A 12,500-nucleotide genomic window follows, 5' to 3' on the forward strand; every position below is an offset into this window, starting at 1 on the left:
GTGTGTGTGTGTGTGTGTGTGTGTGTGTGTGTGTGTAGCTGGAGTCTCTGCTCCAGCTGTGGCTCACTCTCAGTCTCAACTCGTCCTCCGGCTCAGAGGAAAGCGGCTCCGACATCTTCCTCTTCAACTCCAGCCGAGTTCCCACGATCCCCCTCAACCAAGGTCAGAGGTCAACTCACTGATCCTCAGTTCTGTGTGATAGTGTGTCAGTAAACAGCTTATTTATGTTTATTAACATGTAATAAACAGGTAATGTGAAGAATGAGGGATTCATGCACTCTGGGGAATCTCAGCTTTTAATGTACTGTGTATGTGTGTGTGTGTGTGTGTGTGTGTGTGTGTGTGTGTGTTTCTCCACAGCCTCTATCAGTAGCTTTCTCTCCGTTCTGGCCTGGTATCCCAACACCTCACTGCGTACGTGGTGTTTGGTGTTACACAGCCTCACTCTCATGACCAACATGCCGGCCAGCGGTGAGTTTATTTACTAATAATCTTATTTTTAATAATAATTTAGTTGAAAGTGTATATTCTGTTAGAACTTCTTCACAAAAATAGCACGACTCCGTGACAAATCCAGACCCAGGGACCCGTGAACGCAGGATGCGTTTCTCTGAAGGTTCTCAGACGATGACGAGAAGTAAAATATTAGTCAAATAAACAAAAATCGTATTTGAAATTAAACCAGGTGTATCTCGTAAAGCGAGTTTTGTTTTGTGAGGGCGCCAATACTTTAATCTTGAGTGAAAGTACTGAGCTGGAAACAGTTGTTTAGCGGCCGCCGTAGTGTCCGAACATGAGGGTGCCAATATTTTCAACACGTGTGTGTGTGTGTGTGTGTTCCAGCCTCTAACAGTGGTATAGTGGTGCATGAGAGCACGGCTCAGCAGATGGTGTCGGACCCCACGCTGGTGCACGTGCTGGTGCGCTTCCTGTCAGGCAGTAACCCCCACGGGACGAGTCAGCACAGCTCACAGGTACAGGTGTATATACACACACACACACACACACACACACACCACACTGCCTCTTCTACTCCTGTGTGTTATAAACCGTGTGTAATGACCGTGTGTAAACCCCTCGCTCTGTCTGCGCAGGTGGGTCCGACTGCGACGCAGGCCATGCAGGAGTTCCTGACCCGGTTACAGGTCCACCTGTCCTCCACCTGTCCTCAGATGTTCAGCGAGTTCCTGCTCAAACTAGTGCACATCCTCTCCACCGAGCGGTACACTCTCCTTCTCTTTCTCTTTTTCTCCTTCTCTTTGTTCTGCCTGACAGATCTGATGCAGTTTGTTCTTTTTTTTTTGTTAGTTACTGACTTAGTGACTTAACAACTGAGTGAACTATCTACTGACTTCCTGATCTACTGACTTCCTGATCTACTGACTTCCTGAACTACTGACTTCCTGACCTACTGACTTCCTGATCTACTGACTTCCTGACCTACTGACTTCCTGATCTACTGACTTACTGGTCTACTGACTTACTGGTCTACTGACTTACTGGTCTACTGACTTACTGAGTTACTGATCTACTGACTTCCTGATCTACTGACTTCCTGATCTACTGACTTACTGATCTACTGACTGACTGACTTACCAACTGATTTATTTACTTATTGACTTAATTGACTTACTGACTTACTGACTGACTTACTGACTTGTTTCTGTGGCTGATCAATGTGTTGTCTTACTAATCGATTTATTGCCTAACTTGCTTACTGGCTTTTTTGACTCACTGGTTTTCTTTATTACTGACTAACCTGCTTATTTACATCTTTCCGTACTGACTTTCTTACTGAATTACTGAGCTACTTATTGCCCCTCCCTCGTGTCCCTCCTGTACAGGGGTCCGTTCCATTCAGGACAGGGTCCGTTGGACGCTCAGGTGAAGCTTCTGGAGTTCACACTGGAGCAGAACTTCGAGGTCGTGTCCGTCACCACCATCACAGCCGTGATCGAGTCCATCACCTTCCTGGTCCATCACTACATCACCTGCTCGGAGAAGGTGGTGTCCCGGAGCGGCTCGGACGGCTCCGTGTGCGCCCGCGCCTGTTTCGGAGGCCTTTTCGCTAACATCATCCGCCCGGGAGACGCCAAGGCGGCGTGCGGAGAGACCACGCGCGATCAGCTGATGTTCGACCTGCTCAAGCTGGTCAACGCTCTCGTCACCCTGCCGCTGTCCGGAGACAGAGAGTACAGCGGGCGCATGCCCTCCAACAGCGTCTCCGACGAGGAGAAAGTCTGCGGTGGCGGAAAAGAGGGCGGAGCCTCGGGACACATCCCCAATCAGTGTCCGGCAATGGGCGTGGCAGACCTGGTGCTGGCCAATCAGCAGATCATGAGTCAGATCCTTTCAGCTCTGGGGCAGTGCAACAGCAGCGCCATGGCCATGATCATCGGTCAGTACACTCTCAGTCCGCTGTGGGCGTGTCCCAATCCACACACGCTGCTCACTACATAGGACGCAAACGCCATCATCAGGCTAATGTGGGCGTGTCCCAAACCACAAGCTTTACTATTTCACTAGTAAAGTATTGTATTTAACAATAACTATAATATCAATGACTCTTTTTAAGGTAATGCTACAGTTTATTCACTTTTACAAACGTTTCTGATCTTTTCTTCCGTTCAGGTGCTAGTGGACTCCACCTGACCAAGCATGAGAATTTCCACGGAGGTTTGGACGCCATCTCTGTAGGCGACGGTCTGTTCACCATCCTCACCACGCTGAGCAAGAGAGCCACGTCAGTGCAGGTCATGCTGCAGCCCATCCTCACCTACATGGCCTGTGGCTACATGGGCAGACAGGTGAGCTCTCTGCAGTGATCACACCTGGCTACACGATGTTCACAGCTGGAGCTGCAGAAATCCCGTTCATTCTGCCACAGATGTTAAAGAACTTCATATATTTTATTCACTGTAAATCTGCTGTGGGTATGTCCCAAATTACATATACCGTACTGTGCAAAAGTCTTGGCACCCTATTTATATATTTATATTTATATATTTTAGTCCAAACTTTGTAATAGATGTTTATTTTCTGGTTTCTACATTATTGATTCGGTACAAAACCATTTTAGATTCCAAACATTAGTTTTCCAGCACAAAATGAAATGTTACAGAAAAATGTTTGTATGTCAGTAAAGAAAGCAGCAGATTCCATAAGAGACACTTTTCAGATAAAAACATAATGAAGGCTGCTGGGTTTCGCTGCAGAAATAAGAAGCGAGTCGACAGTCAAAGTCTCCAGAAGAACTGTGGCTGCTTCTGCAAGATGCTCAGTAACACTTCCAGCTCATTTCCTTATAAAACTGCACACACTGCACCTCAGATACTGCTTTATTTATTTAAAGTGAAGGATCGTCACATTAAATACTGACTTTGTTTCATTTATTACTGTTTACTGCTCTTTATAGGATTTTTTTAATGTAGAAACATTTATTTTTGAAGGCATCTTTACTCTACAGCATTTCTTTACATGTGACGTTTGCACAGAACTGTATATCAGTCAGGAGGGTGTGTGTTTGGCGGTGTGTGTTTAACGGCGTGTGTTTGGCGGTGTGTGTTTAACGGCGTGTGTTTGGCGGTGTGTGTTTAACGGTGTGTGTTTAACGGCGTGTGTTTGGTGTGCAGGGTTCTCTCTCCACTTGTCAGCTCTCTGAGCCTCTGCTGTGGTTCATCCTGAGAGTTCTGGACACCAGTGAGGCGCTTAAAGCCTTTCATGACATGGGTATGTACACACACACACACACATACACACACACACACACACACACTTTCAGTTCATTCTGTTTTACTCATTATCACCAGTGCTATAGTATAATATATATAACAGGGCTGATTTGAGACTCTCGTTGTGTGTGTGTGTGTGTAGGCGGAGTACAGCTGATCTGTAACAACATGGTGACGAGTACACGGGCCATCGTGAACACGGCGCGCAGCATGGTCTCCACCATCATGAAGTTTCTAGACTCGGGGCCGGGGAAAGCAGCAGACGGCAGCCTGAAGGCCCGAGTCCTCGCCTCCGAGCCTGAGAACGCAGAGGGACTGCACAACTTCGCCCCTCTCGGTAACCGTCTTTATTTATCACACACACACACACACACACACACACACACACACACACAGGATGTTTGTGTTAATAATTAACTAATTAAGGATTTTAATTAGGGCCGATGTGACGCACATCTGATCTCCTACCAGCAACTTTTATTCATATTGTTCGTAATATTTAACGTTATTTTTAACATAGTGAACGAAATAGCTGATTTTTGGGGTTCTGTATATTTACCGTGTTTTTTGTCCCTCGTCAGGCACCATAACGTCGAGCAGCCCTACAGCTCAGCCTGCCGAGGTTCTGCTCCAGGCCACGCCTCCTCATCGCCGCGCTCGATCCGCCGCCTGGTCCTACATCTTCCTCCCCGAGGAGGCGTGGTGTGACCTCACCATCCACCTCCCCGCCGCCGTGCTGCTCAAAGAGCTCCACATCCAACCACACCTCGCCTCTCTCGCCAGTGAGACACACACACACACACACACACACACAACACTTCGGAGTTGATTATTTTCCTCTAACAGCATGTCTCCAAGTGTTTTATTCCTCTTACAGCAATTTACTTTACCACCGATTACAATTTTTAACTTATTAATGAGTGACACTTTGCACTTTTTATCCATTTATAGTTACACGTAAATCTGCGGAGGTTACTTTCTGTTGTCACTTACGTTATAGCAGCTATAAACACTCCTTCCCTTTCCAGCCTCTCGTTATTCTCTCTCTTGAAGTTAATAAGTCTGGTAATTATATCGTTACAGCTTTACCTCCGACTGCTACAAAGCGCTGACACTGGAGACTCCTTCCATCAGTCTTAAATAAATATCTCTTTACAGAAAATCACATTTTTTAAAAATCTGTGTATTATAAGTGGAGCGTCCGCTGTACACGTCCCTGTGAATGAGCTGTTACTATGGAAACGATAACGTATTAGAACGAGTGCATTGATTATAAACCTGCGCTACTGTCAGAGCTGCTGTTATAGAGAATTAATCAACACCTTCTGACCAATCAGAGTGCAGGATTCAGCGCTGGGTGTTAGATGTAAACCTTGAGTGCTTGGATGTTTGTGTAATTCCTCGGTGCGCTCTGTGTCCAGCGTGTCCGTCCTCGGTGTCGGTGGAGATCAGTGCGGATGGCGTGAACATGCTCCCTCTGTCCACGCCCGTCGTCACGAGCGGACTCACCTACATTAAAATCCAGCTGGTGCGTGCGGAGGTGGCGTCGGCCGTGTGTGTGCGTCTGCACCGTCCTCGAGACGCCAGCACGCTCGGCTTGTCGCAGATCAAACTGCTCGGCCTCACGGCGTTCGGCAGCACGTCCTCAGCCACGGTGAACAACCCCTTCCTGCCTTCTGAGGACCAGGTCTCCAAAACCAGGTACCCGTCTGTCTCCAACACCCTGATCAGTCGTTATTGCTCCGTCTGCTACGTCCGTGTGCCGTGTTGTGTGTAATTATGTTGCTGTTCTCTCGGCTCAGTATCGGCTGGCTGCGTCTGCTGCACCACTGCGTGACTCACGTCTCTGATCTGGAGGCGATGATGGCGAGCGCGGCTGCGCAGACGGCTAACCTGCTGCAGACGTGCGCGGCGCTGCTCATGTCTCCGTACTGCGGTATGCACTCGCCCAACATCGAGGCTGTGCTGGTGAAAATCGGCCTCCAGTCCACACGCATCGGCCTCAAACTCATCCACATCCTGCTGCGGAACTGCGCCGCCTCCGGCACCGACCTCGCCAGTAAGAGACCCGCTTACTCACCGCTCGCTCCGCTCCAGCCCGGCCCGGCCCGCTCCGGTTCCGTCTTCTGTTTACTTACAGAAAAAACTTGTATTGTCTCATTTTTTTTTTACTAGATACTTCTAATTTATTTTTATTATAAAAGTAAAAAAATTCAAAGACATAAGATAATCCTGTATTGGTCCCCCAATGGGGAAATTTGCATTGTTACAGCAGCAGATATAAAGATATAAAAAATAAAAAAATATATAAGTATAAAAATATAAAAGAGACACACTAAGAATGCACAAAAACACAAACACACAACAATATTAAATAATTAGGCATCAAATAATTTTATATAATAAAAAGAATAATCCCAAAAACTGAACACATTATATCTGATGGAAAAAAAATAAATGATCATCTAATTAATTAATTAATTAAACTTTTTTTTTTTTTTTTACTGTATCATGCGTCAGGTGAAAAAGGGGCTAATAATTAATTGTTTGCTTATTTCTGAATTGTTTATTTTTATTTATTATTAAATAAGTTAAATTTATTATTAAATTATTAATATAACAATTAATTATTAGCCCCTTTTTTTTACCTGGCGCTTGTTACAGTTAAAAACAAAAAAAAAGGTTAATTAATTCATAGATGATCTTTTTTTTTTTTTTTTTTTCGGATCATATTTAATATGTTCAGTTTTTGAGATTATTATTTTACAGTGTACAGTTTTTGTGTTTTTTGTGTATACACAGAATATAGTTCACAGTAAAATATATACGTATATGTATATATAAATTTTTCTTCTCATTTTTTTTAAGAAACAGTTAAAAATCTTTTAAAAAATATTATTTCATAAGCAAATTTTCATTTAATCAGAAAAAAAATGTTCACAACATTTATTTTAACCACACTCTGCTTTTCTTTAAAAAAAAAAAATTAAAAATAGAGAGAATCCTTTTTTTTTTTTTTTTTTTTTCCATTCAAGCAGCAGTGTTATTTCAGGAAATGGCCAGTAGAGGGAGCCGCACAGGTGTGTATAGAATTACAGCAGGTTTCTGAGGCAGTAAACGGCGTGTATGTGGGATTTATTACACGGCTGTTAGCAGAGCGTCGGTGTGACTGCTGCGTTCTAAACATGACGAGTAGAAATGAAACCTTTATAGAAATTAATAATAATAATAATAATAATAATCTGTGATTAGTGTGTGGTTTAGGTGTGTGATGGTGCTGTGTGTGTGTGTGTGTGTGTGTGTGTGTGTGTGTGTGTGTTTTAGATCTGAACAGTCCGCTGTTGTTCGGGAGGCTGAACGGTCTCTCCTCAGACTCCACTATAGACATCCTGTACCAGCTCGGTACCACACAGGACCCGGGTACCAAGGACAGGTGAGATACCTATATACACACCTGTCTGATAATAAGATCAGCAGTGTGTGTGTTAGGAGTGCTCATGTTTACTGTGTGTGTGTGTGTGTGTGTGTGTGTGTGTGTGTGTGTGTGTAGGATCCAGGCTCTGTTGCAGTGGGTGTACGACTCGTCTCGCGTAGCGGCGCTGAAACAGAACTGTCCGTCGGGCATCATGGGTCCGGCCGCGTCCCAATCCCGCGAGTACGGCCTCCTCATGCCCTCGCCCTCACACCTGCACTGCGTGGCCGCCATCTTGTGGCACAGTTACGAGCTTCCCGTGGACTACGACCTTCCAGCGCTGCTCAGCCGAGAGCTGTTCGAGTGAGCACACACACACACACACACACACACACACACACACGCACGCGCACACACACACGTCGTGCTACGTATCCCTGAATTCACGCCGAGTGCATTAGTAGTTTCTCTACACACTGCTATCTATCAGGAGATAAAGCAGCAGTGCTCTTTAATTTATTTTTATTTATTTATTTATTTTTTTGGTAACTCCAGCATTTGGTTATCAGTCATAAAGATTTAGAAAATTTATATTTCCCTTATATATGTATTTTTTTTATTTTGAGAGAGATGTCACCTGTTTAATGTTTAATAAGAACGGAATTAACCGAGTTCCAGAGCTGCGTAGTTCAGTTGCGTCGCTTTCCGCACGTCTCACATTTTCACTTAACTCCGCAATTATTTTATTTTAATCTGTAAATAAACATTAATGTGGCCGGGTTTACTAGTTACTGAGCACAGTTACTACTAGTCATTTTACTAGTTACTGAGCACAATTATTACTAGTTATTTTACTAGTTATTGAACAGTTATTACTAGTCATTTAGCACAGTTATTACTAGTTATTTTACTAGTTATTGAGCACAGTTATTACTAGTTATTTTACTAGTTATTGAGCACAGTTATTACTAGTTTTACTAGTTATCGAACAGTTATTACTAGTCGTTTTACTAGTTATTGAACAGTTATTACTAGTCGTTTTGCTAGTTATTGAGGTGAAGATTATGTGGGTTTTTTAGAATCCAGTAGATCACCTTGCTGTACATGACATTTTTGTAAATTATTATTTTATATTATTATTATTATTTATTAATTATTATTTAAGAGCTCAGTGTGTTTGGTGATTTCAGTGGACTTTTATGAAATTTATGCAAAAAAATAGAAACGAAGCGTAAAACAAGCGCAGCGTGTCACGTGAGTGTGAGCTCGAGTTTGACACGCCTGTGACGTGATGCAGCGTGATGCGAGAAGCTTTTTAAACTGATGATGGTCTTGCTGTTCGGAGTGAATTGGCTTTAAGAGTGTTTGCTGTGGCGCTGGCTCCGCCCCCTGCAGGTTGCTGTATAACTGGTCGATGGCGTTGCCGTGTAACATGGTGCTGAAGAAGGCGGTGGACAGTCTGCTGTGCTCCATGTGCCACATCCACCCCAGCTACTTCTCCCTGCTCATGTCCTGGATGGGGCTGAGCGCTCCGGCCATGACGGATGACGGAAAGAAGCAGCACGAGCTCAACAGCGCCGCCTCTCTGACCGACGACTCCAAACTCCTCCCTCCCGTTCCCGTTTCTCTCACCGAGTGCCAGCTGGCGACGTTAGCCTCGGCGTCTCAGTCCCCCGGCGCCATCCAGCAGCTTCTCGACTCGGGGCTTCCTGCTCTGCTCGTGCGCAGCCTGGCTAATTTCTGCTGCCAGCTCCTAGCCCACGCCGACCTCCCCATGCCCGCGTGGCACTCGGAGCGCCGCCATCACAACCACTCGTCTTCTGCGCCATCGCTCTCGCCGGATTTAGCGGCTCCCGTTCTGCGGTTCCTCACCGAGGTCGGGAACAGCCACGCCATGAAGGACTGGCTGGGAGGACCTGACGTCAATCCGCTCTGGACCTCGCTGCTCTTCCTGTTGTGCCATTCCAGCGCCAGCGGCACGGCCAACGGAGCCAACGCCCACCATGCTGCGGGGACGAGATCTTATTCGCTGGCGTCCCACGGGGGGCGGGGCAACGGGCTCAGCACGCAGCAGAGGACGGCTATAGAGAACGCCACAGTGGCATTCTTCCTGCAGTGTATCTCCTGCCATCCCAGCAATCAGAGACTCATGGCTCAGGTAGGGGTGTGTGTGTGTGTGTGTGTGTGTGTGTGTGTGTGTGTGTGTTGTCAAACCCAATTCAATATATATTTCAGTAATGATACAGGAAGTGCTTACGTTTCCAAACCAACTCTTCAGCGCCCTCTACTGATGAAATCTCCATTCTACATCACTACACAGCCGTGTTTAATGCAAAATCATTCATATTAAATCATAATTATTATTATTGTTATTATTATTATTACTAAATCGTTATTCAGTTTATAAAGAGCCTACAGAAGTGCAGATGTTCTTTATTAAGGCGTTATTCAGCATTAAAACGTAGTTGCGGTGTTAATTTAACCAGCGTGAATACCTTAAAGAAATGAACTGTTGCGTAAATTAGAGTTAATACAAAACTTATAACACAAACATCACAGCAACATAGTTTTAATGTGTAAATATAAATATTTAAAATGCGTCCTGATGCAAATCCCCAGGCTTTATTAAGGTTTCAAATGGGTGATATATATTAGGTTATTATAGTTTATTAGTTCAATATATATATATATAATGTATATATAATGTATATATAATGTATGTGTATAATGTGTGTGTATAATGTGCGTGTGGTATATACAGTGTAGAAGGTTCAACATGTCTATCATTACTAACTGAAGGATACAGTGTGTATAGTGTATATGGGGTTTGTAATGTATGTGGTGTGTGTATAGTGTATATGGGGTTTGTAATGTATGTGGTGTGTGTATAGTGTATATGGGGTTGATATTGGGTATTGTGTGTAAAGTCTATATGGTGTTTATCACGTATAAAGTGTGTATAGTTTATATAGTGTGTAGTATATATGGTGTTTATAGTTTATATAGTGTTTATGGTGTGTGTGTATATTGTGTATTGTGTATATAGTGTGTATAGTGTTCATGGTGTGTATAGTGAATATACAGTGTTTATGGTGTGTAGATAGTGTGTATAAGGTGTGTATATATAGTGTGTATAGTGTATATGGTGTGTAGATAGTGTGTAGATAGTGTGTAGATAGTGTGTATATGGTGTGTATAATGTATAAAGTGTGTATAGTGTATATGGTGTGTATATATAGTGTGTATAGTTTTTATGGTGTGTATATATAGTGTGTGTATAATGTATATGGTGTGTGTATAATGTATGTAGGGTGTGTGGTGTATATGGTGTGTATGGTATATATAGTGTATTTGCTGTGTGTATAGTGTTCATGGTGTGTACAGTGAATGTACAGTGTTTATGGTGTGTGTGTGTGTATGTAGTGTATATAGTGTTTATGGTGTGTGTGTGTGTATGTAGTGTATATAGTGTTTATGGTGTGTGTATAGTGTGTATATAGTGTTTACGGTGTGTGTATAGTGTGTATAGTGTTTATGGTGTGTGTATAGTGTGTATAGTGTTCATGGTGTGTATAGTGAATGTACAGTGTTTATGGTGTGTGTGTGTGTGTATATGGTGTGTAGATAGTGTGTATAGTGTATATGGTGTGTAGATAGTGTGTATAGTGTATATGGTGTGTGTATAGTGTGTATATGGTGTGTGTATAGTGTGTATAGTGTTCATGGTGTGTATAGTGAATGTACAGTGTTTATGGTGTGTGAGTGTGTATGTAGTGTGTGTATAGTGTTCATGGTGTGTATAGTGAATGTACAGTGTTTATGGTGTGTGTGTGTATATGGTGTGTATGTAGTGTGTATAGTGTATATGGTGTGTATGACATGTATTGCTCAAAACATCTCTGTCCTGTTCGTCACCTGAACATGCTGTAAACGAGGTTGTTCTGGGCTCCTGCAGGTTCTGTGTGAGCTGTTCCAGTCGGCTCCTCAGAGAGGGAACGTTCCCATGTCGGGGAATATCTCCGGATTCATACGCAGACTCTTCCTGCAGCTCATGCTCGAGGATGAGAAGGTTACAGTCTTCCTGCAGTCTCCCTGTCCGGTAAGCGCACACGAACAGGAGCCTGCGACGATTAAAGACTTCCACAGACTATACAGAGGGAGAGAGAGAGAGAGGGAGAGACACTGAAAGAGAGGGGAAGGGAGAAGTAGACAAAGAGTGAGATGGACAGACACAGAGAAAGACAGACGGAGAGAGAGAGGCAGAGAGAGAGACAGACGGAGAGAGAGATGGACAGAGGGAGAGAAGGACAGACAGACGGACACAGAGGGAGAGAGATGGATAGAGCGAGAGAGAAGGACAGACAGACACAGAGGGAGAGAGAGACAGAGGGAGAGAGATGGATAGAGGGAGAGAGAGGGACAGACGGACACAGAGGGAGAGAGAGGCTGATGGAGAGAGATGGATAGAGCGAGAGAGAAGGACAGACAGACGGACACAGAGGGAGAGAGAGGCTGATGGATAGAGGGAGAGAGAAGGACAGACACAGGAAGAGATTGAGAGAGATGTACAGAGGGTAAGAGAAGGACAGACAGATGGAGAGAGCGACACAGAGAGGGATAGAGAGTCAGCCAGAGAGAGGGATGTACAGAGGGAAGGAGGGAAAGATGAACAGACAGAGAGATGGAGAGACAGACATGGAACTAGGGATGGACAGAGGGACAGAGAGATATGGAGAGAGAGAGAGAGACAGACATGGAGAGAGAGAGAGAGAGAGAGAGAGAGAGAGATATGGAGAGAGAGAGAGAGACAGACAGAGAGAGAGAGAGAGACAGACATGGAGAGGGAGAGAGAGAGAGAGAGAGAGAGAGACAGACATGGAGAGAGAGAGAGAGAGAGACAGACATGGAGAGGGAGAGAGAGAGAGAGAGACAGACATGGAGAGGGAGAGAGAGAGATATGGAGAGAGAGAGAGAGACAGACAGAGAGAGAGAGAGAGAGAGAGACAGACATAGAGAGAGAGAGAGAGACAGACATAGAGAGAGAGAGAGAGAGAGAGAGAGACGGACAGACATGGAGAGAGAGAGATGGACAGATATGGAGAGAGAGAGAGAGACAGACAGACAGACATGGAGAGAGAGAGAGAGAGAGAGAAAGAGAGAGAGATACTGATGCCTTTAGACTTGCAGTTTGTTCAACACTAATCTGGTGTCTATGAGCTTCCATTACTTGTTAGCTACATGAGCCTCGTAGCTGCAGGGTTAGGGTTAGAACTGAAGATCCGGACGTCAGACACTGAACCTTTTTACAGTTTGAGTGACTGTGTGTGTGTGTGTGTGTTTGTGTGTGTGTTTGTGTG

At 44.4% G+C, this 12,500-nt stretch overlaps 1 protein-coding gene across 9 annotated transcripts in view; it reads left to right on the top strand.

Moving 5' to 3' along the window:
* birc6 (baculoviral IAP repeat containing 6) overlaps nt 1-12,500 on the top strand; it is a 120,920-nt gene that overhangs the window by 60,624 nt on the left and 47,796 nt on the right. For all 9 annotated transcript variants that reach the window (XM_053237756.1, XM_053237759.1, XM_053237762.1 and 6 more), the window contains exons 42-56: nt 39-162; nt 361-471; nt 844-974; nt 1,095-1,222; nt 1,845-2,398; nt 2,632-2,807; nt 3,633-3,729; nt 3,874-4,068; nt 4,313-4,513; nt 5,153-5,432; nt 5,534-5,790; nt 7,056-7,164; nt 7,282-7,506; nt 8,539-9,301; nt 11,099-11,242. In XM_053237756.1, coding sequence (XP_053093731.1) covers nt 39-162; nt 361-471; nt 844-974; nt 1,095-1,222; nt 1,845-2,398; nt 2,632-2,807; nt 3,633-3,729; nt 3,874-4,068; nt 4,313-4,513; nt 5,153-5,432; nt 5,534-5,790; nt 7,056-7,164; nt 7,282-7,506; nt 8,539-9,301; nt 11,099-11,242 — 3,495 coding nt within the window. The remainder of the gene's footprint in view (nt 1-38; nt 163-360; nt 472-843; nt 975-1,094; nt 1,223-1,844; nt 2,399-2,631; nt 2,808-3,632; nt 3,730-3,873; nt 4,069-4,312; nt 4,514-5,152; nt 5,433-5,533; nt 5,791-7,055; nt 7,165-7,281; nt 7,507-8,538; nt 9,302-11,098; nt 11,243-12,500) is intronic.

This window comes from Pangasianodon hypophthalmus, chromosome 10, assembly GCF_027358585.1.
Source record: "Pangasianodon hypophthalmus isolate fPanHyp1 chromosome 10, fPanHyp1.pri, whole genome shotgun sequence".
Taxonomy (NCBI): Eukaryota; Metazoa; Chordata; class Actinopteri; order Siluriformes; family Pangasiidae; genus Pangasianodon; species Pangasianodon hypophthalmus.